This window comes from Notamacropus eugenii, chromosome 4, assembly GCF_028372415.1.
Source record: "Notamacropus eugenii isolate mMacEug1 chromosome 4, mMacEug1.pri_v2, whole genome shotgun sequence".
Lineage (NCBI taxonomy): Eukaryota > Metazoa > Chordata > Mammalia > Diprotodontia > Macropodidae > Notamacropus > Notamacropus eugenii.
In genome coordinates, this window is record NC_092875.1 from 199,457,231 (window position 1) to 199,483,184 (window position 25,954).

The 25,954-nt window shown below is 36.5% G+C and overlaps 1 protein-coding gene across 6 annotated transcripts in view; it reads left to right on the top strand.

The window, feature by feature from the left end:
* CARMIL1 (capping protein regulator and myosin 1 linker 1) overlaps window positions 1-25,954 on the top strand; it is a 396,768-nt gene that overhangs the window by 337,533 nt on the left and 33,281 nt on the right. For all 6 annotated transcript variants that reach the window (XM_072603992.1, XM_072603993.1, XM_072603997.1 and 3 more), the window contains exons 30-31: window positions 23,831-23,897; window positions 24,548-24,744. In XM_072603992.1, coding sequence (XP_072460093.1) covers window positions 23,831-23,897; window positions 24,548-24,744 — 264 coding nt within the window. The remainder of the gene's footprint in view (window positions 1-23,830; window positions 23,898-24,547; window positions 24,745-25,954) is intronic.

Consider the following 25,954-nt stretch of genomic DNA (forward strand, 5'->3'; position numbering starts at 1 on the left):
AGTGGTCTATAGGCTTCATGAGACTGCCAAAGAACTTTATGACACACAAAAAGACTAAAAATCTCTACTTTGAGTATATAATAAATTGCTGTATAATTCTAGCTTACCTTTACTCAGTACTTTAAAGTTTTCATTGTGCTTTATGTTGGCCTGTGGGAGCATAGATTTAAAGCTGAAAGTAACCTCAAAGATCTCTCAATCTAATGTCCTCATTTTACAGATAAAGAAATACCCTAAGGAAAAAAGACATTATTTAAAAAGAAAATTTGAGAAAAACGTATATTTAGAATCTTAGTAATGTTGCTGTGACCTTAAAATAGGTACAGTTCTAGAGACTACATAATTTCGTACTGCAGCAAACATTTATTAAACACTTACCATGTTCAGGGACTAATTATTGTTGAGCAGAAGAAGTTGAAGATGAATGAGGACAGTCTCTACTTTCGGCTAGCTTACAGACTACTATTTAACATAACTGCCCTAGAATTTGGGGAGTAGGCTAAGGGTTCTTTCTAGTGCCTGCTGTCATGGGGCTGGGTGGACATCATTCTCAACATGCTCAACAGGTAGGCAGTGTCCTTGGTGTAACTTTGCCAGTTTGCATTTGTTTGTTAACACCATTTCAGCATTTAGCACTGACAGTTTGTGACCGTATGGGCAAGGTATGATCAGTGAACTGGCTGTACTTTATGACCTGTTCCACTTGGCCTTAACTTTTTAGTATTTGTAACATTGATGATGGATGTTGGTAAATTAATAACTAGCAAAGGGGAGTAGAAAGTATCTTAACATCTCAGCTACCCTCAATTATTCTTACTCACAATAAACCTTTAATACTAGTGTGTTACCTCCAAGTTATCTGCAGTTTATCACAGCTCTATCTTGTTTGTGGTACAGAGAATAAAGTGCTTAGTTTAGTCAGGAAGACTAATTTTTGTGAGTTCAAATCCAGCCTCAGACACTTAATAGCTGTGTGACCTTAACCCTGTTTGCCTCAGTTTCCTCATCTGTAAAATGAGCTGAAAAAGGAAATGGCAAACCACTCCAGTATCTTTGACAACAAAACTCCAAATAGGGTCATGGAGAGTCTGACACATCTGAAACAACTCAACAACAACCTATCTTGTTTGTACTTAGTTGTTTGTATATGGTGTCTCCCATTAGACTGTGAGCTACTTAGAGCAGGGACTGGGTTTTTGTTTTGTTTTATTTTTCAATTTCCCAGCTTTTAACAGTGCTTGGCATACAGTAGGTGTTTAATAAATGCTTCTTGGCTTGTTTTACAACTTAACCAAAGTTGCCCTAAAAACAGGCATCACTATTCACCTGGTATCTACTGCCCCCAAACACAGGCATAATACTTAGAAGAGAATTAGATTCTGTTTATGTCCAGACCTGAACTCAGTAACAGAAATGCCTTGAAAGGAAGAGGCCTTTAGAAAGATCCTTCTTTAGCTTCATTCCACTCACATCAAAGAATCAAAACAACGAATCTTTCTGTGTTCCTTTTGTTGACATCCCTTATCAGATAGGTGTTATCATTAGAAATCCTTGATAGTAGTACAAATAAATCAAAGACCATTTTGATGCATGTATTCCCAAAAGAGGGAAATGTGATTTTAAAAACTGAACCTTTGCCATTCACCCAAAACCAGTGATTGAACTCCCACAGTAAATTGCCCTGAGGGGGTACCCAGCAGCTGTAGAACACCGAGTCAACAAAGCATTGCCACTGTTGCCTTTGAAAGGAGATTTTGTAGCCTTATGGTTTCTAACACAGCTCTAGACACACAGTAGACATCCAACAAATACTTATTGGAATGAATTTGGTATGTCTATTTTATAAGAATTATAACATACCGGTCATCTAGCAGTATTTTGTTGTTAAAATATTTCTTACATTCATGCATCCAGGTTCTTGGAAACATTTTTTTCCTAGCATCTAATAAATGTATCTATTCCCCCCAAAAATCCATTAACAATGAATGAAAGAATGAAAAAGCATTGATTAAGCACTTACTATGTGGAAAGCACAGTGAGAAGCACTAGGCATACAAACAGAGAAGCAGACGGGTCCATCATTCTCAAGGAATTCATACTCTAAAGGTGGCCACAACACATAGATGACTTTTCGGCCGTAAGTCTTAGATAAAGTTCCCATGGTCCCAGAGGTACAGCAGTAAAGTAGATGGTAATGCTTATTTAATGTGTTTTCCATTAATGAACTCACACCAGTTTCTGATACTCATTATTTGCCACCAAAGACTTTGATTGCAAGAATTACTAAGCCAACCATAGTGCTAGGTTGTTGTTGTGTTTGTACTTCATTCTCAAAGGGGACCATGACATCATGATGATGACATGACTTGCAGTTCACTTTGATTTGAGTGAGGGAGGGCTGTGCAGAGTCATAAGTCTCACTTCCTCTTCCAGAGCCATTTGTGTCCAGTGGCCTAAAATTCATCAGGATGGCTAGAGATGGCCCAGGATGCAATGTGTGACTCTGGCCATTTTAGGCTAAGGTCTTATCACATTCTCACTTTGAGTGAGATTTATCCATTCAGTAAATAGGCCTCTTTAAGTAGTTACTCAAGGGATGGCCCCTTTAAAAAAAAAAAAATCAAACTGGGAGGGACAACTAGGTGGGCGGAGTACTAGCCCTGGAATCAGGAGGACCTGAGTTCAAATGCAGCCTCAGACACTTGGGACTTACTATCTGTGTGACCCTGGATAAGTCACTTAACCCTGATTACCTAACAAAAAAGACAGTGCTAAGTGCTGTGAAGATACAAAAATAGAAGTTCCTGCTTTTAATGAACTTTCATTCCAATTGGAGAGATAATATGTGCATATATATATTATAGCAAAGTAAATATATAATAGTTTTGGAAGGGAGGACGATGACAAAGGGAGCAACTGGGGAGATTAGAAAAGGCTTAGAAGGGAACACTTGAGCTATTACTTTAGATCTTATACTGAGTAAAGGCCCTAGGCAGCATCACTGAAAAACTGCAGCTTTCTCTCTACTCACATACCCACTTCTCTGTTTTCCCCATAACTTCTCAGACCAAGAAGTCAATTCTGTTTCCAAGCCTGTGTTTCATGGATAATAAATACAACTGAACCTGTAACATGGCTTAGCAGGAGAGGTCAATGGTGACGAAAATTTCCATGACAGCTTTTAGAACGTCCTCCTAACAACAGAGCTAAAAATCTATATTATGAATTAATTTGCAAAAAACAAAGTTCAGTCAACAACTCTTTAGCTTGTTGCTTGACTACGTGAACTCTGAAGAATGTTGAGAGTGAATGATGAGTCAAATAGAGTGTGCGTCAGCTAACACGTTATTGACCTGAGAGCTTCTCATCTGCTTTGGCTTTATACTAAATTGATATTCCCCTAATTAAGAGCTTTATGTGGTTGTTTCCAGTCAAACAAGTTAACTGTATAAAAAACGATTTAGAAATGATAATACTGATTCCCGTGTGTGCTACTTTTATGTTTACAAACCATTTCCTTCACAACAAACCTGTGAGATAAGCAGGTGTCATCATTCCCATTTTTCAGATGGGGAAGTAAAGCTCATAGTTAAGTAACTAATCCATTAACATACAGCTAGTAAGTGTGGAGATTAAAATCCATGTCTCCTGACTTCAAGTGAAGTCCTTTTTTCTTTTCATTAATGCTAGCTGCCTTCCCTTGACCAAGAAGCATAAAAATTTGTGATAGGCAAATAAAAAGAGTATTCACAATTTGAGATCATCTTTGGCTGTAGTTTACAGCCGAAGAAACTAAGGTCTAGAGTAGATATGTGACTTCTTATCTGTGGCCTTACAGCTGACCAGTGACACACTTGGGTTGAAAAGTCCAGTACTGCTTCTACTATATATAGTTTCCTGATTTCCTTGACCAAGGAGAGCAAAAATGTATGACAAATAATAAATTGGTTTGATTTATTTTAACTCTATACTTGGAAAATCTTTTTCAAAAATAGGGAGTGGGATGGTGGAATTTGGTTGTGTTTATTATTGCTTGCAATTTTAGAATATCCTTATGTATCTTCAAATAAGACTTGTATGAAAATTTCAACTTAGCAGTAGACAACATAAAAGTTGGCCTGAGCAGCATTGGGTGTGATTGGAGACAAAAAGTTATCTCAAGATAAAAATCATGCCAGCCCAAGATTTTATGCAGCCTATTTCGGAGATTTAAGAAGTATAGCGTGCCTCAAATGACAGTATGGAGGAAGTGGAAAGGAGATAGGTGGTAAGGAGGTAATAGTCTGTGTCATTATTTGCCAGAGAAAGAAACTCTGGTCTGGGATATATGGCAAAGAAAAGTATCTTGACTGATTTACATCATTGAAAGATGCCAATATTTATAGCATGTGTGTATACATATTTGAGAGAGAGAGAAAAGACATATAAAAGGTTTGTATTTGAGTAAAGATAACATACATATAATATTCTTTAAAATTTTTCAATTCAGTATATCAGAAGAAATTTGATGCCTTTAACATTTATTTTAACTTATACTACAAATGAAATTGAGCCCTTTTTGCCTACCTAGCACATTCAGTGAATCTGCATTTCATTTTCTTAGTAATGAAGGTATGTTCTTTTTTATATGTACTGTTCATGTATTTCTTACCTTTTCAGAATACATGCCTTAAACATTTTAAAGTATACTTATATAAGATCATTATTTTCTTTTTAATAGATATTTTGTTGATAATTTTCACATAGTTGTTATTTCTCAATATTGTTCCCTCCCAAAGAAACTTCTCAACAGAAATGAGTCAAGCAATAAAAACTAACATGCAAGTCCTGTCTAGCAACATATACCTTATTCTGTAACTATAGTGCAGCATGTAGAGTGTTACCATGCTAATGAGAGAAAAGAAAAACACTTTATCAATGCTCTTGAATCAAGATTGTTCAATGATCAATAAATCTGAATTCTTGCGCCCTTTAGTATCCTATTTGCTGTGATCATTGTATATTAATTGTTCTCCAATTTGTACTTAGGGAGTTCTATATCAGTTCATGTAAGTCTTCCCAAGTTTCCATAAAATTTTCGCATTCATTCTTTTCATTCTGCATTATTATTTTAAAGTAATATTATTTTATATTCTTATGCCATATTTTGTTCAATCATTCCCTAGTCATAAGATCATCATTTTAATAGAACATGCTATAATTCTCATTGTTCTAAAGAAAAAAAATCAATATTAGAAGCCACATTGGTCAACTCTTGAATCTCTCTGGTGTGTAAAAGATCTTAAGGATCCCATGAGCATTGTTCCAAAACAAACTGTCACCATTGAGTTTTCACACATGAATATTTCATAACTTATCCATGGATATATTAATTTTATTTTAATATAAAATGACTGTGGTATTGTGACCCTGATGTGTGTGTTTTGTCTGTATTTCATTAGTGATGATACAATTGATAGTTTATTTTCTTTAGAATAGTCACCAGGCTTGAGTTATGAAAATATTTCATGACAAATGGGTAAAACAATACTAATTCAAAATAGTTACTGATTTTCCCCCTTTCCCTCCAAATACAATAAATTTCACACTGGCTTTTAACCAAGTAATATTAATATACAGAAATAATCCATGTACTTGTTATTGCTTCCTCAAAATAATAGTTTGAATTAGTTTATATAGAGTACTTCTATGTCTCTTGCCTCTAATGTAAAAAAAAAAATCACAATTGTTGCTTTATTTTCATAGGATCATCCAAGGATATTCAGCATACGAAGTTTTTTTTTTTTTCTGTTTCTAATTGACTCAGAAAAGTCAGTCTATCAGTAAAAAGTCTAAACCATTTAGCCTATTTTTTAAAAGAAATGTATTTTTTCAATGAGCAAGTAATACACCCAGTATACTAAAGTGTTGCCACATATAAGATTTTAAAAATAAATGTGCAGCTCATTTATGATAGCCTATTCATAGCTGTCTTTACAATAGAACATAGTGCATACCCTCTATCTGTGTAAATGTATCAGATAGACAGAAAACAGATAGATAGATAATTGCATGCATGCTTTTTCCTCCTATTAGATCATGAGGTCCTTGAAAACAGGGAGTGTTTTTGCCTTTCTTTGTGCACAAAACTATAATATAATATAATAGGCACTTAATAAATGCTTGCTGACTAGACTTGACTTATTTATGTACCACAATGATTTCAGCTTATTAGAGTCATTTTAGAAATAGTTTGAGCCTACCAAATTGATTTCATTAAAAGGAAATATGAAAGCATGATTCAGACAGGTCCTCAGTCATAGAACTACAGTACAGTTCCTGAATTTGGTAGAATTAGTATCATGCAAGGGTTCTTAGCTTGGGGTGTGTGACCTTGGTTTTAAAAGAAAAATTTTGTATTTGATCAACTATGATTTCAGTATAATTGGTTTCCTTTGTAATTCTTTGCAGCTAGGTGCTGCAGTGGATAGAGTATTGCATTTGGAATCATCTTCCTGAGTTCAAATCTGGCTTCAGATATTTATTAAGCTGTGTGACCCAGGGCAAGTGACTTCAGTTCTTCATTTGTAAAATGAGCTGGAAAAGGAAATGTCAAAGCACTCCAGTATCTTTGCCAAGAAAAACCCAAATGGGGTCACAAAAAGTCAAACAGAACTGAAACTAATCAACAACAAAATTGTAATTCTGTGTCTTTTATTTTATGCATTTAAAAACATAATTCTGAGAAGTAATCCATACATTTCACTAGACTACCAAAGGGATCCATTCTACAAAAATGGCTAAGAACCCCTGTTATACATACAAGTCTCATAAAACTTTAAAAACATACTTAAAGAAGCAGATGCAAAGCCTGCAACCCCTGTGATTTCCTGGTTTGTGTCTTGTAACTAAGATCAATAAATCAATATGCTTAATTAATTAAGAGTACTTAATCAATAAAATAAGGATAATGGTATTTGCAAAAGTATGTTGCAATTTCCCTCAGTAAACATTTAAGTGCCTACTGTGTGCCAGTCTTTGGGCTAAGTGCCAGACATAAAAAGAAAGGCAAAAAGACAATCCCTGCCCTCAAGGAGCTCACAGTCTAATTAGGGAGACGGTAAGCAAACAACTACGTACAAACGAAGGACACAACCTGTGAGTAGACTGAGCTGCCTGAATGGGGACCCAGCTAGCTAGGTAACTCCGCTGGTCCTTTCCCAGACCTTCTTCTCTCTTCTCTCCTTTCTCCCCTCCTCCCCTTCCTTCCCTTTCTCTCTCTTTCTTTCATAAAACCTTAAACCTGGCTCATTTTGAAGCTCATGGATTGGACCACAATAGGTCCCTGCCCAAGCTCCACTTAATGGCTGTTTTTTTGGCCCTCCTGCCTTAGAGGGAATGTCAATGGTAACTATTTCTCTTTGGAGCAGCAAACCTGAGGAACTTCCTCTCCAGGCTTGATTCTTTTTTTTCTTTTTCTAATTAAAGAGGCCATCCCTTGACTCACTTCTTAAAGGGGCCTATTCACTGAATGGATGTTACCTCACCCTAAGTGAGAACCTGAAAAGTCTTTACCCTAAATGGGCCAGGATCTCTTATTGCATCCTGGGCCATCTCCAGTCATCCTGAGAAATATCTGGTTACTGGACTCAGATGGCTCTGGAGGAGAAGTGAGGCTGGTGACCTGCAAAGCCCTCCCTCACTCAAAACAAATCAAGTGCAAGTCATGTCATTATTTCTCTGATGGCATGGTCTTCTTCGGCAGTGAAGGACGAACACAACAGTGTAGGGAATAGAAGGGGAAGGGAAAAGGCATTATAGTTCCCCCTATGTGCCAGACACTGTGTAAGCACTTTATAAATATTATCTCTTTTTAACCTCACAACAGTCCTGTGAGGTAGGTGCTGTTGTCACCTCCATTTTATAGTTGAGGAAACTGAGGCTAAGTAACTTGTCGACAATCATAAAGCCATATTTACATATGTATGTGTGTATGTTTGGGGTACTGTATATGCATGTATGTGTATATAGTATATACATGTGTGTACAGATATACTTTATGTGAATGTATGTATGTATGTGTATACTTGTGTGTGTGTATGTGTAGACACACACACACAAACAGGATAAATGGTAAATAATTAAGAAGGAAAGGTTTCCCACAGATGCTAGGATTATATTTGCAACTTAAAGGAAACTAGGGATGGAAATGAGGAGAGCTTTCTAGGATTGGGGAACAGCCAGAGAAAATGCCTGGAGCTGAGAGATGGGGTGCTTTGATCATGGAACAGCTTGGAGGCCACTGACACTCCCCACATGGTGGGCAGAGGTATAAAATGGGAGAAGAATGGAAAGGTGGAGAAAGGGCTAGTTTATGAAGGACTTTTATGGTTAAGCAGAGAATTTTGCATTTGATCCTAGAGGTGATAGGGAGCTTCTGGGGTTTAATGCAGTGGGGCAGTGATGTGGTCGGACCATCACTTTAGAAGATTCCCTTTGAGTGGAGAATGAGCTACAGTGGGGAGAAACATGTGGCAGGCAATCTGAGCCCCAGCAGTCTAGTGCTGTGGACTGCATGTGAGAGGATGAGGGGCTATACTAAGGTGGTTACAGTATCAGAGAAGAGAAGGGGCTATTCATAGTTGAGAGATGTTGCAAAGGTATAATCACTGGCAACAGATTGGCTGTGGGGGGTATGAGATAATTAAGAATCAAGGATGATACCCAGAGTTTAAGCTTGAAGGACTGACAAACTAGTGGTATCCTCAACTATATTAGGAAAGTTTGAAAGGAAAGACAGTTTAGGGGGAAAGATGATGAGTTCACTTATAGGCATGTCAAATTTAAGGTGTCTTCATGATGTTATGAAGAAATTATTTTGCAAACTGAAAAACATTATGTAAGTGTTAGTAGTTTTTAGTCTTGGGCAGCTGGGTGGCATATGGTATATAACACTGGGCCTGAAGTCAGGAAGACCTGAATTCAAATCCCATCTCAGACACAAGTATGACCATAAATAAGACCCATAACCTCTGCCTCAGTTTCCTCTGCTGCAAAATGAGGATTATAATAGTACCTGCCTCCCAGAGGTGTTGTGAGAACCAAATGAGCTGTGTTTACAAAGTGCTTAGTGTACTGCCTAGCACATAGGAGGCACCTTATAATTGCTACCTATCATTATTGTTACTCTCTGTGCCACTCCCTCCACAAGACATAAATAAAATGACCTCTCCCTATTATTTTGTTTCATTACATCTGCTAATGACAGATCCCCTTTCAGTGTTCACAGCTGCCAGTGGGATGGCCGCATTTGGATGTCCTTCCAGCACTTCAACATTTCCAACACTGAGTTCTTCTTTCATGATCATTTCTGATCTTTCTGCTTGATATATGGTACCTGTTACCTTGTCTTTCCTCAAATGTCTCTCTAGTCAGTTAGCAAGGGCTAATGATTTCTTCTCCCAGGTGTTTCTCACATCCATCTCTTTCTTTCCATTCCCTTTGCATTCATCCTAGTCCAGCCCTTTTATTACTTTTCACCTTTAGTGTCTTATTTTTTTCTTTTATTCCAGGCCCATCTACACACTCACTGCCACCAGATTTAATCTAAAGCATTATTCTCTACATGTCATTCCCTTGATTAAGATTTCTTACTTGATCACTGTTGCCCACCCAATCCAAATTCCTTAGCCTGGTATTCACAATCTAACTTAGTCTGTTTTTCCATGCTTCCGTTACCCTTTGCTCCCTTTTTCAATCCCCCAAAACCTACCCAACTTTCTAATCTAAGTCATTGCTTCTCAAACAAACCATAGTTTCCAATTTACTTATTCCATGCCCTCTTCCTGGAAAACTCTTTGATCTCTCTGCTCCCATCCCTGTCTGTGAGTCCTCTGCATCCTTCAAAGCCCAGTTCAAAAACTATCTTTTCCAAGAAATCTTTCCTGATTCCCAAACTTCCCCTCCCTAAAGGAGTTTCCATGTCCTCTGAAATGCTCTTGATTTCTGTTCTGTCACCTATCAAATGCTACTCTGTATTCTAATTATTTGTGCATATGTCTTATCTTTCCAAGATTGTGTGAAATTTTTGCATTCAAGGACTTTGTACAACTTCGGATTTTCTAAGGTCACAACGCTGTGTCCTTGCACATAATAGTAGGCATTTGAATCCTTGATGAGCTTCTTCTAAAGCCACTACCTATGGTTATCTGGTTCAAATCTTTCTAGATTTTAAAATGGGTAGGGTTTCCTTCTATTGCTAGTATTACTGCTTCCAACTCATGTTTATATAACACTTCAATGTTTGTAAAAAACCCTTTTCCTGAAGAGTGACTGGCAAACCCAAGAATGCTCACCTGAAAAGAAAAATAATGTATCATGCCCTATTGGTTGATAATCCCAGATTTTCCAGGACCTAAATCAGAGGTGTTTCTGGTACAGAAAATCTCTTTATGTTAGATTCACCAAAGTTCAGATGTTGGGAAATATAATGATAAAAGCCCTGAATGAGCCAAGCTGTCAAGATGAAGAAATAGATGATGAGTTCAGCAATTAAGATGCAGAATTTCTGCCAGAGGAATCACCAAAAAGAAAGATCTGGTGTTGGATGAAATGCAAGCAAAGAACAGAAGAGTCATTTTAAACAATTTCATCCTTTGTATTCAGAGTGGCAGCTACTATGGCAGTACTCTCCTAGGAGCTTTTTATGTCAGTGGACCAATTTTCCCCTTCGTCTAATAAATCAAACCCTTTTCACATCATCCAGGAATCATCTACTAATTTGAAACGTGTAGTTTTCTGCTCATTTAGTGTCACTATTAATTAAGGGAGACGTAGTAAGGATCTAATGAATACTTGTTGATTTATTGATTGATTGAGACTGAGCTGAAGTTGAACCAGACAGTCTTAGAAAAGTCCCTTAGAATATGTTTAGCAGCTGTGCTCCGGTGTGAAGAGTCCTGGGTTTGGAGGCAGAGGACCTGGATTCATACTCCACCTCTGTAACTAATAGAATGACCTCAAGCCTCTCTGGGCTTCAGTTTCCTCATCTGCAAAATGAAGTTTTACTATATGATCTCTAAGGTATTTTCCAACTCTAAATATATAGTCTTCTCTAAATTTTGTTCATTCTAAAGTCCCCTAAGGTTATCTGGTGCCACATCTTTTTAGATTTTAAAATTTGAAGGGTTTCCTTCTATTGCTAGTGCTGCTGCTATTACCAACTCACATTTTTATAGCATTTTAATGTTTGCAAAGTCCCTTTCCTACGACAAACCTGTGGTTTGAATAGTGTGAATGTGATTATACTCATTTTTCAGATATGAAAGAGTTTGAAACATTAATAGTGATTATTGTAGTTAGGATTCAAACCTAGGTATCCTGACTCCCAGTCCAATGTTCTTTTCACAGATGTATGCTGTTTTTCATACTAATGAATCTCTGCTTTCAAAATAGCATGATGTATCTTGACATAAAGTCAAGACATTTTATTAAAAGAACTAAAATAATTTGCAGAAGGGACAAAGGAAGTAAATACAAAACTGTATACTTCATCTAAATAAAATGAAATGGTTATACTGGATGATTCCTAAGGTCCCTTCGTGCCCCAAAATACATTGATCCACTTTTGTAAACATTTTCAGAAATATAACTGATTTTGAATCCTGTGCTTCAGTGTTGTTATAAAATTTCAGAAAGTTAAAATGTTCTTCACAAATTCATGTTTTGACTCAGCATCCAAGACTGCTGTGGAAGTCACTGTTTATAATAGAATTTGATACTATGGATTCTTTCTTTCTCAGATGTAAATGACCTGAGACCCCATCACAAGGCCTGTCTTTCAGCAAAGCAAAAATGAAAATGTAAGAGGCTTATAGTTTAGATTTTAACTGTCTGTGCCATGGGAAGGGGAGGTTGGGGGCGGAGGCACACTGACATTAGCAAGCTTAGAAACTGGAGCAGACAGTACTTCCTTGGTCTAAGGAGAACTGCAGACAACTTGATATATTTCTCTGAAGTTATTTGTTATTAGTTTTGTTCTAATCTCAAAGCAAGCTAACTCACCAAGCAGATGGCAAAGCTGTTATGTAAGCACAAGGGCAAGCGAGTATGCACAGAGCTCTTTTTCTGAAGCCAGGAAGATCTGAGTTCGTATCTCGCCTCAGATGTTTACTATGTATAGAAACCTGAGGAAGTCACTTAATCTCCATCTGCTTTAGTTTCCTTTTCTATAAAATGGGCACATCTATAAAATAAGAGCATGTACTTTACAGGGTTGTTGTAAGGACCAGATGAGACGATGCAAACCTTATGGTGCTATATAAAGGTTAGCTCTGACTCATTGTCAGTATGTTGGAGTTTTAATTATTCATCTTCATCACACAGGCTTCCATATGCCCTAATAAAGGGATCTTCTAATATTTGATTTGATCCTAAGATGCTTCCTCTCCATGCAATATATGGCCATCCTGACAGAACTCTTATCTGAAAGTTCAAGAATCCTTTTTTGTTTTTGAGGTGGGCTAGGATTTTTGAACTGGATGGGGTATGATACTTAAATTGCTGGTCAGGAAACCAAATTCTTTGCTGATTTGAATATAAAATACCAGGTGCCCAGCTGTTCTCTTTGTCTTGAAAATTTCTAGTTAAGAATGTTCATCAGCATCATAACATTGAGTGGTTAAAAAGTGTTTGAAAATTTGTCCTTTTTTTAATCAAAATGTTCATATTAGTAATTTGTGTGTGTGTGTGTGAGAGAGAGAGAGAGAGAGAGAGAGAGAGAGAGAGAGAAAGAGAGAGATCATAGTGATATATAAGAATACTGGACTTGGTAGAGAGACAGCGGTGTTTAAATTCAGTCTCAAATACTTTCTACTTATGTGACTATGGGCAAGTTGAAGGTTATCACTGAGTTTTGATTTCCCCCACTGTAAAAATGTCAATAATACTTTAATTCTGTGCATTGTTTTGAGAATCTAAAGGACTATATAAATGTCAGCTATGATTATTTCCCCCCTTTCTCTATTAGTCACTCAAATAAATAAGGATTTATTAAATGCTTCTTGTGTATTAAACACTATGCCTGATGTGGTAGGGAACACAGACAAAAATGAAATCATACTCTCAAGGAGTTTACAGTCTATTAGAACAAATAACTTGCGTGTACTCATATGCAGTTCACAACGTAAATACAAGGTAATTTTATGGGGGAATCACAAGCAGCTAGAGAAAAGACCTACTATAGAAGTGGTACTTGAGCTTGATGATTCTGTGAAGAGTTGGAGACAGCCTGTGTCAAAGCACCAAGGTAAGCTATGCAACGTTCTGTGTAAGGAACAGCAATAAGGCCAGTTGTTCTAGGCCAATAGTGTGTAGAGAAATATGAAATAAGCCTGGAAAGGTAGGTGAGTCCAATTATAAGGGCTTCTAAATACAAAGCAGAAAGGGTGTGTGTGTGTGTGTGTGTGTGTGTGTGTGTGTGTGTGTGTGTATAAAAAAGAGGAAATAAGCATTTTTATTTTCAAAAAAGCATAATATCAATTTCATGATACTTTAATTATAAATGGTATTTTTGTCAGCACAGAAGGTTTTCATTCTAGCATTTTAGTGCCATTTAACCTCACGTGTTATAGTAATACACTTAGACAAAAATTATCTTACCAGTACAATATAAATAGCTAGATACAATGTTATGTTTGGTAAGGACATCTTATCTTGTGTGAATTACTTAACCTTTCCTTAAGGAATGTAAATCATAGCGTCATTGGAGGGGGAACAGCCCCTATTTCTACTGTCCTTTCTGGACCACAAAGGCTCTTCTTTATTCTCACCGCCGCTTTCCCAGATAGGTACCTTTGATATTAATCTCATTTTTTAAGGGAGGAAACCGAGACTTAGAGAGGCTCTAACTTGCCCAAGATCCCATAGTTAATAAAACTGGGTCTTCTGAAGCAAATCCAGTGTTCTTCCACTGCGCCATCTTCCTTGCTTCTAGATTCTTTATATGAACGAACATCCCAAAGATTCAAGAAGTCTAAAATTGTATTGACCCAAGTCATAGAAAGGATCTGCATTTTGTCCCCAAGGAAAAGTTTCTTTAAAACATACTTTTTCTAATGTATGGACCCTTGTTGGAGGAATACAAGGAGGAAAATTTGGTGAATTTTTTGTTTTTAGTGTGTGTGAAAATGCTGTTATTTAGAAGTCAGAAGAGAGAGGGAGCTTTACAAGAGACAGCTAGGTGGTGCAGTAGATACTCTGTTGGGCATGGAGTTAGGAAGACTTTAATTAAATCCAGATACAGATACTTAACTGACTGTGTTCTATAAAATGGTCATAATAATGGCACAACACACAAGGCTGTTATAAAGATGAAATGAGGCAAGGTAGAGAAAACCCTCTGCAAAATTAAAAATACTATATACATGCTAAGTACAAGCACTGCTGCTACTGTTGTATTACTGAGTTTTTTCTCAGTACTAGCACTTGAGGTAGTTTCAGTAGGAAATATTTAGGATTTTTTCATATTTAATTGTACAGGTTGCCAAAGTCCACTTAGAAATAACTGCACAGTACAATCTTTAATGATAAAAGAGAGGAATCAGTCAGCAAGCATTTAAGTGACTACTATGTGTCAAGTACTGGGCTAGGCACTGGAGGATATTAGGGGGAAAACCAGTTCCCCCTTTCAAGGGAATTATACTCAATTGGGAGAGACAAAAATATTCACATAAAAGTATTTACAAAATAAATAGGAGGTAATTTGGTAGGAAAAGTACTAGTAATTGGGTGGTAGGGGCATTAAGGAAAGGATACATTGAGGATGTAATATTCAAACTCTGACTTCTGAAGGAAAGTAGGGATTCCAAGGCAGAGGTGAGTAGAAAGTACATTTTCTCATACCTTTAACTTGTCCATCAAAGAGAACACTTTCCAATTTAAACCTATGTCCTTCCTACACTTCAAAATTCATTAAAAATGTTTTTAAGACACTCAATTGGAAACCATATGTGATCCCACCTATTTAAAATCCTCTGTGGATGATAGAGTTTTATTCCCTGTATGACTAGGACAGGGCATAAATTGAAGAGGACAGAAAATGGAATGTTATTAGAGGATAGGAGGGATAGCTATTAGGGGATATTTTATGCCTTTTCAGACCATTCCACTCCCTTTTAGTAGATGTGTCCAAAAAACTACCCTGTTTCCAGGTCAAGTGATACTGATGCTTATTCCTCTTAATTTTTTTTTCCCTTTCATTTGGCCTTGGGCAAGATAGTAATTAGCAAGACTGAAAGGGAAATTTTTCTATGTAGTTTGTGACCAGGAAAGCTCAGTACGGAAATGTTGTACATTTGTAAATTTGGTTCATTTCTCTTTCTCCAGAAACCTATATACGTCTGATAAGTTCAGTGGAAGTTTTGTATTTAGGTCCATCATAGCTTTGTTGTTTGGTAGAGGAACTTTAAAGAGTTTAATAAGGAAGAGAATGAGATGAAGCTTTTAGACCTAGTCCAAGGAGTTGTCTGTAGACAGTTTGTCATTTGAGATTCTTCAAGTGTGATGCCAACTTGTACATAATAGATGGACAGTTTCATGTGTTTGTCCTATTCTGCAATGTTATGCTTTGTTTGTTTTTTTTCTTAAGTTCAGAATAAAATAAATACAGTTTTTAAAAAGAATATTGCAAATTAGTTCCAGTATCCATCCTACAACTAATATGCAAGTATATGAGAACATCTCTAAATTACATCAATAATTCTGCCTCTGTTGGGTATTTTAACAGTCTGTATTCCCGAAATATAGGAAAGACAGAAAGCTACCCTTGGAGTGAAGAACACCTGAGTACAAGTCCTACCTACTAAATATGGTCATCTACTGTCTTAGTGCTCCATGCAGTTCTCTAAGATGGTTACATCTAAGTTGTAGATATACAGCGATGAAGAAAATTTCTATACCACAAGTTCCCTACCCTGATGCAATGTCCAATCTAGACCAAAAAATAAAATAAAACAGTAATTAAGATCATATCAATCTTTTTCACAAGCCTTCTATTATTATTCATTATTAGTTGATTATTCAAGTATAAAATGCTAACACATGAACTGATGAATGATAAAGCATTTATTAAGCATTTACTAAATACTAGACACTATACTTAAATATAAGCAAGCAAGATAGTCCCTGCCTTCAAGGAGCTTATATTCTCATGGAACAGCATATAAAGGGAAGATAGAAAGATAGGAGGGTGGGTGTCAGTCAGCAAACAAGCATTTTTAAGTATCTACTAGAGTTCAGGAACTATACTAAATATTGGTCATTCAAAGAGGACAGCTCCCTCCAGGAACTTATTAGGGGAGATAGCATGCACAAAGTATATACAAATGCATTCCAATAATCTATAGAGGGAAGGTACTATGATTGGTAGACTTGGTTTGGAAATAGCAAGAAAATGATGTAGACGTCTAATTCTAGACTAGATAAGGAGAAAGCTCACTTATCAGAGCCTAGGGCCTGAGACTCTGCCCAGTGGAGAGTAAGGATTAGTTAAATTAGTGTGTCTTCTCTATGGATGAAGCTAAATTACTAGTCAATACTATTTGGCTATTTTCTCTAATCTTTGTTCCAAAATAATCTTTTTTATTTTTTCTTTCTCTCTTCTTCCCCTATGCCATCTCCACATAGTGTCTGTGACTCCTGTGTAGTTCTCCACAGGAAACAATGAGATGGAATGGATGAGGATGACTTCCTCTTGACCACTAGAAGTCCTTTGCTCTTTGAAATGTTTAGCTTCCTCTAAAAGTCCTGAAATGAGTAACTTTGAAGGTGCCATTGCCCATATGGGTTCTAAAACTGGAAGGAAAAAAGAGGGAGAGAAGAAAAAAATGAACTAATGGCTTTTGATCTGTTGAAAAGGTAAAAGTTTATTTGAGTGTTGCCATGGATACACCATCTTGTTAAGAGGAATCTTCTTCACTGTCACACCAGGGCTGGAACCAGTAGAAAGGTTCCCTGCCTTGCCTTATAATGATCCATTAGGTACGTAATTATGTCTGAAGTACTTTTCATTATACTGAATCAGTCTTCCATTGAGGAGAGAGAAAAACCTAAAATACAGAGCTTAAAAAGAAAAAGGGCTGACTTCTGTGGTAGTTAATCCTTGCCTGCTTGTTTCAGTGTATCAAGAGATCTCTTATTTCAACTTATCACTATAATATTTATTGAATGTCCAGTATGTGTAAAGCACTGTGCTAAAAATCAGATCCTTTTCTGTGTTCAGGTTTTAACAGGAGAAATAGAATCTAAGCATACTAGGGCTTAAATCTTAAATGTTGAAGAGAGAGACCTAAGAAAGCAGAGACTTGAGAATCCCTAAAAGACATGCCAGCTACTTCACAATTCTCCCCAGAGATGGTTGTATTGCACAAGGTCAACAGCTGAGTCATAGCCAGAGGGTAGAGCATGAATGCAGATATTCTGATGGCCTTCCTACGTCTTTGATGGTTTGAATCTCTGGAGTCCTTGATTTTCCCAGCCACGGAAAGCAGTTAATGACATGTGCAGGATGAGGAGGGAAAGGAGTGGGGAGAGGGTTGATGAATCGTACCTTGAAATTCTTCACATAGGGAAAGGCACTCCCTAAACTTAAATGTCTGCTATTTTTCAAGATAATTGTGTTTCTGATTATTAAAAAAACAAAACTGAGTAGCTAGCCTGCTTTGAGCCAGTGAAATTTTTACTTCATTCTTGCAATCCTCCTTTTCTGTTAAGATTTTTTATGTATTTTTGGCTTTCCTGTCTTCTTTGTGTTTCTGAATGGTGCGTCTCTCTCCTTTTTTCTGAAAACTGCTGTTGCTTTTTCTCCCTTCCATTCATATTCTTTTTTTTTTCTTTCTTTTTGCTGCATGGAGACTCTCTGCTGTACAAGTGTAAGTATTTTTTTGGTAGCCTTGCAGTTTCTGGCCCTACTTGTTTACATTCTCGTGCTCCATTTGCTTCTGTGCTCCTTTGCTAGTCTCCCAGGAGACTAGATTGTCATCCATCCGCAGTTACTGAATGAAATAGGCAGCAATTTAGAGACAAGATTGGATTTTACAAGAAAGTTCAACCAGCCTAACAGCTGATGAATTTAAAATATCCCCAGCCATATGCCTGAAAGCAAGCAGAGAATTTTGGTGAAAAAGGTACAAACAAAATATCACTCAGGTTTAAAAAGAAAGAAAAGCATTCAGCTTTATTTGTCACAAAATGACAGGTTTGTTTAAATTTGCCAGTTTTTCTTTAGATTTTCTTTTTGTCTATCATAGCAAACCCAAATTTGTGGAAAGTTGGCGTTGTGATTAATTTCCTGCATTAGAAATATTTTTGTACACCTTTTCCTTACCTGACAACGATTCATAAGAAATCTCTGAGAGAAATTTATTTATGTATTTATTGTTTTAGGTTTGAAGTGAGAGAATTGTTTGTTTTTTTCATACATTGTATAAACTTGGTAAAGTTTACATAGAGTTTGGGGGTATAAAAATTTGAAGTGGGCAGTGTTTTAAACTGTTCTGAGTATTTTCAGCCTAACTGGTATATGACTTTAGGAAATAGAGACTGAAAACTTGATATAACAGAAATATGCCCTGGGTTTGGTTTATATGTTGGATTTCTACATTAGTTATTATGATTCATGTTTAAAATAGGCATTAATGGGGCAGCTAGGTGGCACAGTGGATGGAGCACTGGCCCTGGAGTCAGGAGGACCTGAGTTCAAATCTAGCCTCAGACACTTAATACTTGCCACACTTAGCCCATATTGCCTAACCAAAATAAGATATTAATGTGTATTAAACTGTAGGTTAAATGATTTAAATTCTGTCACAAAAATTAGATGAAGCAAACAGTGGCACTCAGCAATTTACAGTAAGGGTCTCCAGCATTTGGGCCAAACTTATCTCTGAATAGGGAACTTCCCTAGTTGATTCTCTCATGGTGATAGAGGATACCTAGTGGCATGTTGCTGTGATAGGTTGAGAAAGAAGTCTTTCTATTTGCCCTACTAAAGGTGTGATTTATTGTTGCTTGTTTGGGATCAATTATTGCCTTTGAAGCAAACGTTCTTGAAGTCCAAAATTTTAACTGGCACCGAGTAGTGTTTATATGTACGTGTTTTAAGAAGTCCATATGAGTGCTGTATCTGTGAGGTTTAGATGGCTGATCGCTTTTATGTACGTGCAATCAGTTTATAGCCTACTCACCAGGGGTTCCAGAATTGAAGCTTTATAGACAAAGGACCAACAAGGATGAACAGATTCAAGGGATAGATAGATACAGTGGACAGGGATGACCCTTAGGTTGTCATAGATAGGGCAGTGGATAAATGATGTGGAGAAAATTATGAAGTCAAAATTTCATCCCAGATATAATTAATCTGCAAAAGCAGGAGGTCAAAATAAAATGGTAGCTCAGGAACAGTTATAGATCTGATCCTGAAAGGCTATCTTTGTCAATACCCATACTTCCTGTTTATACTTCTGTTCCAGGATTTTTATGACTGCGAAGTTTGCATGGTTGATTGTAATGGGACCATTTTAGAAATTAGTATCTTTTATAATTCTTTCAGGTAGGATAAAAAACAATCCCAGATAGGAAAAATATGTGGAAAATGAGATCTTATTTACCAATAGTGAACTAAAAACAATCTGAGCTTTTTAAAACGCAGTAAGTTTGGGGCCAATTGAAAAGTCACATTCTTCCATGAAAATATTAATCTATTTACCGAAATGTTAATTTATCCTTTTGCAAATGGAAAGTTGTCTCTGACAAATTGAGAAAAAAAATTATGAAGGGTTCTTTAAAATCCACTGAAATGTCATACTGTTTTGGAAAATGCTTGTGAAGGACACAGATGTGATGTTGTTACCAGTTCCTGTAAGGAATACAATAAAGCAAAATAATGAGACTTGTCTCATTTGGTCTTCAAGAATTTAACTTTGTGAAATTGGGAAGATAAAGATGGCCAAAATATGTACTATATGAGCAGAGATTTCTTTTTCTTCTTAATTTGTAAGATCAGAACAGAATCATTTTCCTAATGATACTGAATAATCTTAAAGATTTGTTATAGAATTGGGTAGGACTATTTAAGGGAGGAGCAGATCTGTTTTCAAATAGGAGAGTTTCTATATTTGGCATATAGAGTTTATATAGACAGTTCTGCTTTACGTACATTTGCATTATGCAAATTTAACTTTACAAAATCTGCAATCCAAGAAAAATTACATAAATTCCTTATGCAAAGCACTTTTAAAGGTGAAGCACCCTGAGTACCCTGAAAGAACACAGGTACTTTATAGAAAGCAGTGGTTGATTTACACCATCTAAAAATCCTGCAGGATTTCATAATGTGCATGTGTCTGGAGAGATTTCTAGTGCATATATTAAAGCAGGAAAGAAGTTTCCATAGTTCCTGCAATAAATAAATTAATTAATTAATAGTTCCTTCTTACCAGACCAAATCTTTAATGTTGATGAAACTGGACTATTTTGTCAAAGAATGCCATCTAGAACCTACTCCTTGGTGGAGGAAAAGGCTATGCTAGGTCATAGAGCTTTGAAAACTACTGTTACTCTTCTGCTTGGAGGAAATCACAATTTAAAATCTGTTTTTGTGCACCACTCAAAAAATCCCTGAGCATGGAAAACCCTTATCATCGTTGAACAGTGGCTTTTGCACTGCTTCCTTCCTGAAATCTTAAAGAAGTTTTGTGATGATGATGACATTTCTTTCAAGATTCTACTTATTTTGGACTTCCCATCTGAATGATTTTAATGAAAATGTCTGAAGTGGCGTACTATCCCCTTAGCAATGCATTTTTGTTACAACGTATGGATATGAGAGTTATTGCAAATTTCAAGGTGTAATACTCACACACTACATTTGCCAAGGCAGTTGACTTAAGCAGTTTCTGAAAGTCCTATAATATTTGCCATACAGTGTGGAATGTTGCTAAAGCATGAAGATGTAACAGAAACATGTGTGAAGAGAATATGCAGAAAATTGTGATCCTGATGTATTTGACTGAGATAAAACTTTGGAAGAAGATTGTAAAATTAGCACAAGAATTGGAGTTAGAAGTGGATGGGAATGATGTGGAGGAGTTGATTTAGTCTCATGGTAAAGAACTGTCAAATGACAATCTAATTGAGCTGCTAGCTTCAAAGATTGCAGAAGAAGAAAAGGGAAGCTTCAGAACCTGAGATAGAAACAAAAAGGTTCACAACAAAACCATTGGCAGAAATGTTTCATCACTTGAGTGAATTTTTTCACATATTGAAAAGGTAGATCCAAATACATCAAGATTTTTTAAAGTTCAAAGACTAATTGAGGATAATGTTGCTTGCTGTCACAAGACATACAAGGAACAAAAGAAGGCTGCTGTCCAAACATCTCTTGATAGATTCATTTAAAAAAAAAAGTTCCACATCCAACCAACCAATGATAAAGGCTGGGTGCAGTGGGTGGGGAAGGGACATTATACTGCTCATCTCTGTTAACTCTGCTGTTCAGTACTATGTATACTTTATTATTAGCTTTACTTTTCCTTGCATAATTGTTTATTATCATGGTACAGTATTTAATATGTCTGCATTTTGGTACATTTTATGACTTGCATAAAGGTATTGTTTTGTGTATGCCTTCATTATACAGGCTAAGAGAAGCAGGTAGGGGCAAATTCACATTATGTAAAAATCACTTTATCAGAGATCCATTTATATAAAGAGAGAATTGTGTATATGCATAACTTGATGACATTTAAATGAAGCTTCATGGTTCTTAAGTTATTTTTTCCTGTGGAACTTTTTTATAAGTTCATTATTCATTTTATCAGGCTATACCAATAAAGACAGTAGTACCAGGTCCTTCTCCCATATGCCAGCCCTGAGGACCTTGTCTAGCAATTCTACGTTTTTCTACGACCATCACAGCCTCTCCAAAACAGCAGCACCAACAGTGACAAACAAAAGTAGGATTAGCATCAGAAGCCTGTCCACCCTTGGACTAAATCTTGAATTTTGTTAGAGTCTGATTTTTCTCAGTGTCCATCCTTATTCATTCTTGAGTCTCAAGAAGTGGTCACTGGGCTGTTATGTACTCTGCCTTCTTCTAGTCAACTGCAAGGATTTCTGTTGGGAGAAATAATCATGGATGCCTTAAAGTATAGGATACATTCGAGACACTAGAAAGACTGTTGTTGACATTGGCTTGTTACAGCTTTACGCAGGGATATTGCATATGAACTATTTCAAGGCATTAATCTTGTGAATTAGTTTCTATTGAAGACAAAGTGCTTGGGGGGACCTGAGTTGTAGAGATGGTAGTAGTTGGGCTACTAATCTCTGAAGTCTAACTGTAGAATATATTTATGCCAAGCCAAAGTTTTAGGGGATTGGGAATGATAATCAAAATGGTTGCCTCTCATAGCCAGTCTTAAGGTAATGATGCTTTTACAGAACCACAAAAATTTTTCTTTACAAATAAATGTTTTAATTTGGTATCACATAAACATATTTCAACAGAATAGCAACCAAAACAGCCAGGTTTACTATTGTCTGCGAAGCTGACCAATTTAGATCTAAAAATGATCATTTCTTTCCCCTCCCCCACCTTTCTTTCAAATAAATATTAGCACCAAGTTAAAAAAAAAGCTAGCTATGTTTTTGAAACTATAAAGCTGTTTACATCAAACCTGTGTTTGGTGGTTGCCCGTTTATTCAATGACAATATCATTCAATTAAGATGGTTTTATTTTTTACTGGATTTTTACCATCTCTATCACTTAGCTATGTGACCTTGGGCAAATCATTTAATTAGTCTAGGCCCCAATTTCTTCACCTGTATAAGGGAGTTGATGATGGTCTCAGAGGTTCCTTCCAGCTCGAAGTTTAATGATTCTATATTTTACTGATGATGATAATGATGACGACGACAACCATGAACTCACCCTTGCACCTTAGGGAGGTTCTTCAGCTTGTCTTCCACTATCACTCTTTTGGTGAGACTGACTAGGTAGCTCTTTATGACTAAGAGTTAACAATGTGTTAAGAACCCAATGCTAAAATTTTTCAGTTAAAGAGAAAAATGCTTGTAGTAAAAAAAAAGTGTTTTTTTATGGTCTGTGATAAAAGGACTAGGAATTACAGCAATATATTGAGCATGACAGCACATATAGGCTATGTAATTCTAGAAGAATTTCATTTGGTTATGTTATAACTAAAGAAGAATGAGGAGAAATGCAAAAGAAAAGTCGAGGCAGAATTGAGAAAGGTTAGATATGTAAAGGTTTTTATCAACATACTCTGTTTCCTCATCTGTATAATGAGGGAGTTAGGTTACATGATCTGAGGCATTTTTTAGTTCAAGATGTGTGATCCTGTGATTAAGCTGAATTTATTCATTTGCTCCTGTGATAAACTGTTAGTAAATGGCTTTGTCTTGAATTCCTAGCAATTCATTCTGTTGTCTTTAATCTTGTACATAGCTTAGAATAAAAAGGATGCATCTCACTGATAAATAATATTTGCAAAGACATAGTAAAAGGCTTCAGTTCTGGTTGTGAACTAATAGCACAAATATAGTTGTGCACTCTACTGCAAAGTTTGGGGAGAAAATTGGACTAATTTGAAAAAGTGTTACTTTTCTCAAACATGGAATAATTCTTTCAGTTGAAGCAAAGTTTCTCAGACATTTCCAGAGGAAACAAATAAACTTTCTAGTTAGAGTAAAACTTACTGGTAAATATTTCTAAAGGTAGTGGGGTAATTTTTCCATGATTACTAATTGCTTTTTTTCCCCTTTGGTTGCTAGATGACTCCTAAATCTAAAAGGAAAAGTATCCATAGTAGAATGCTCCGACCTGTTTCCAGGGCCTTTGGTAAGTTAATCCTTATTATACTATAACAGTGCCTACTTCTTATTTCTACAGACCTTAGACCCAAATTATTCAAACTACCTCATAAACAGAAATATGCTCTTCCTCATGACACGTCTTACATGTCCCTGTTTTATAGATGGGGAATATTGAGGAACAAAAGACGGGCAAAGTGATTTGCCTGGCATTAAATTACAAGGCTTTAGCTGTCATTACCACCCCTATTATCAACAAATAGATGTTTCCTTATGTCAACATAACAGCTACCACAGTGCCTTGAACACAGTTGGTGCTTAATAAATGTTTGCTGAATGTATGGACATGAATCATAAGTACTTCGTGTCTTTGTTCTTCTGTTATTTCAGTCACTTCTGACTCTTTTTTGTCCCATTTGGGGTTTTCTTGGCATAGATACTGGAGTGGTTTGCATTGCCTTCTCTAGCTCATTTTACAGATGAGAAACTGAGGCAGACAGAATTACGTGACTTGCCCAGGGTCACATAGCTAGTAAGTGTCTGAGGACACATTTGAACTCAAGAAGATAAATGTTCCAGACTCCAGGCCTTGCACTCTATCCACTGAACCACCTAGCTGCCCTCTGATCTTTAGGCATTACTCTATGTGATGTTCACTCTTTTGTTGCTTCCTTTAAGAAATGGAGTTTGATCTTGATAAGGCACTAGAAGAAGTTCCAATTCACATAGAGGACCCACCTTTCCCATCCATCAGACAGGAGAAGAGGGCCTCCGGATTCATCTCAGAGCTGCCATCTGAGGAAGGGAAGAAGCTGGAGCATTTCACCAAGTTAAGGCCAAAAAGGAATAAAAAACAGCAACCTACCCAAACAGCGGTAAGTTCCTCTGGTAACTGCTGAGGCACCATCTCTTCTTTTCTTCTTTTTTCTCACCTCTGGCATGGGATATGAATAAGATATTTCACAAAGTTAAGATGTAGGGGTTAGCTAGGATAGAGATGGAGTGGCCCACAGTAAGATCCACACCAAATTAACATAACTAGACACCTTTTAAAAACTGAGGGATATAAAACTTAGAGCAAGTTAGAACCAAGATAGAAAGCCTGAGAACAAATTGAATCTCTGGAGACACAAAAACCATGCCTAGAGTTGCCCTTTGATGTTCAGGAGTGAAAAGGTTTGCTAAATATTAAAGAACAAGTCATTTATGTTTCACTTTATAATATCAGAAAAAACACACAAATGTGCAAAAATCCCACTTCCCCTTTCAGTATCCAACCATGACCCTCTTTGTCTGGCTCTGCTTTTGTTGATCTACATTGAATGGGTTCTTAATTTAGGGTCCATGAATTTATTTAAAAATGTATATTTTGGCAACTATTTCAGTGTCATTGTTTTCCTTTGTAATAGTGTGCATTTTATGCATAGACTTCACCAAATTGTCAGAGAGAGCTATGACACAAAAAAAGTTTAGAACTCTTGGCTTAGAAGTGGAAGAGACCCTGTATCATTTCAGGTTATTAATACAGCACATAATCTCCTTGCAGATAACTGGTAATTTGCAGGATCTTCAACCCATCTCACCCCTTCTGTCTGAACCTCAATGCCACTGGTAGAACTGGAAAAAAAATGCTTTCTTAAAGTTAGTTTGATTTATTTGAAAGATACCTTTTTGGGGACCACTTAGAGTTTATTTTTTTAAAAGTGTGAAGTGAGCTGTTATCACTCATGGTGAAAAGATAATAACCAGCATTATAGTATGTTTCCAGATAATTAGTTTCTCTTTGTCTCCTTCCCTCGGAAATACTATTAAAACTCTAATTTGTTCATGAAAGGACTTTAGTTTCCCTGCACTTAGATCTGTGGTCCATAAAAAGATTGGTAATTAGGCTGCAGAATATAGGTTCTGCAGAGTTGTTCTGTTGTTCTGTTTTGAAGTAAATTGTGGCAGTTTCTTGGTTCAGGAGCACTTTGGAAATATTCTCAGAGTTCTTGTGACATTGGCTGAAACTCCCCTTTCTGATCTCAGCTGGCTGTCCTATCTCTCCTGTTGAGTTCAGTTACTGTGTCTATGCAGGTCACTTCC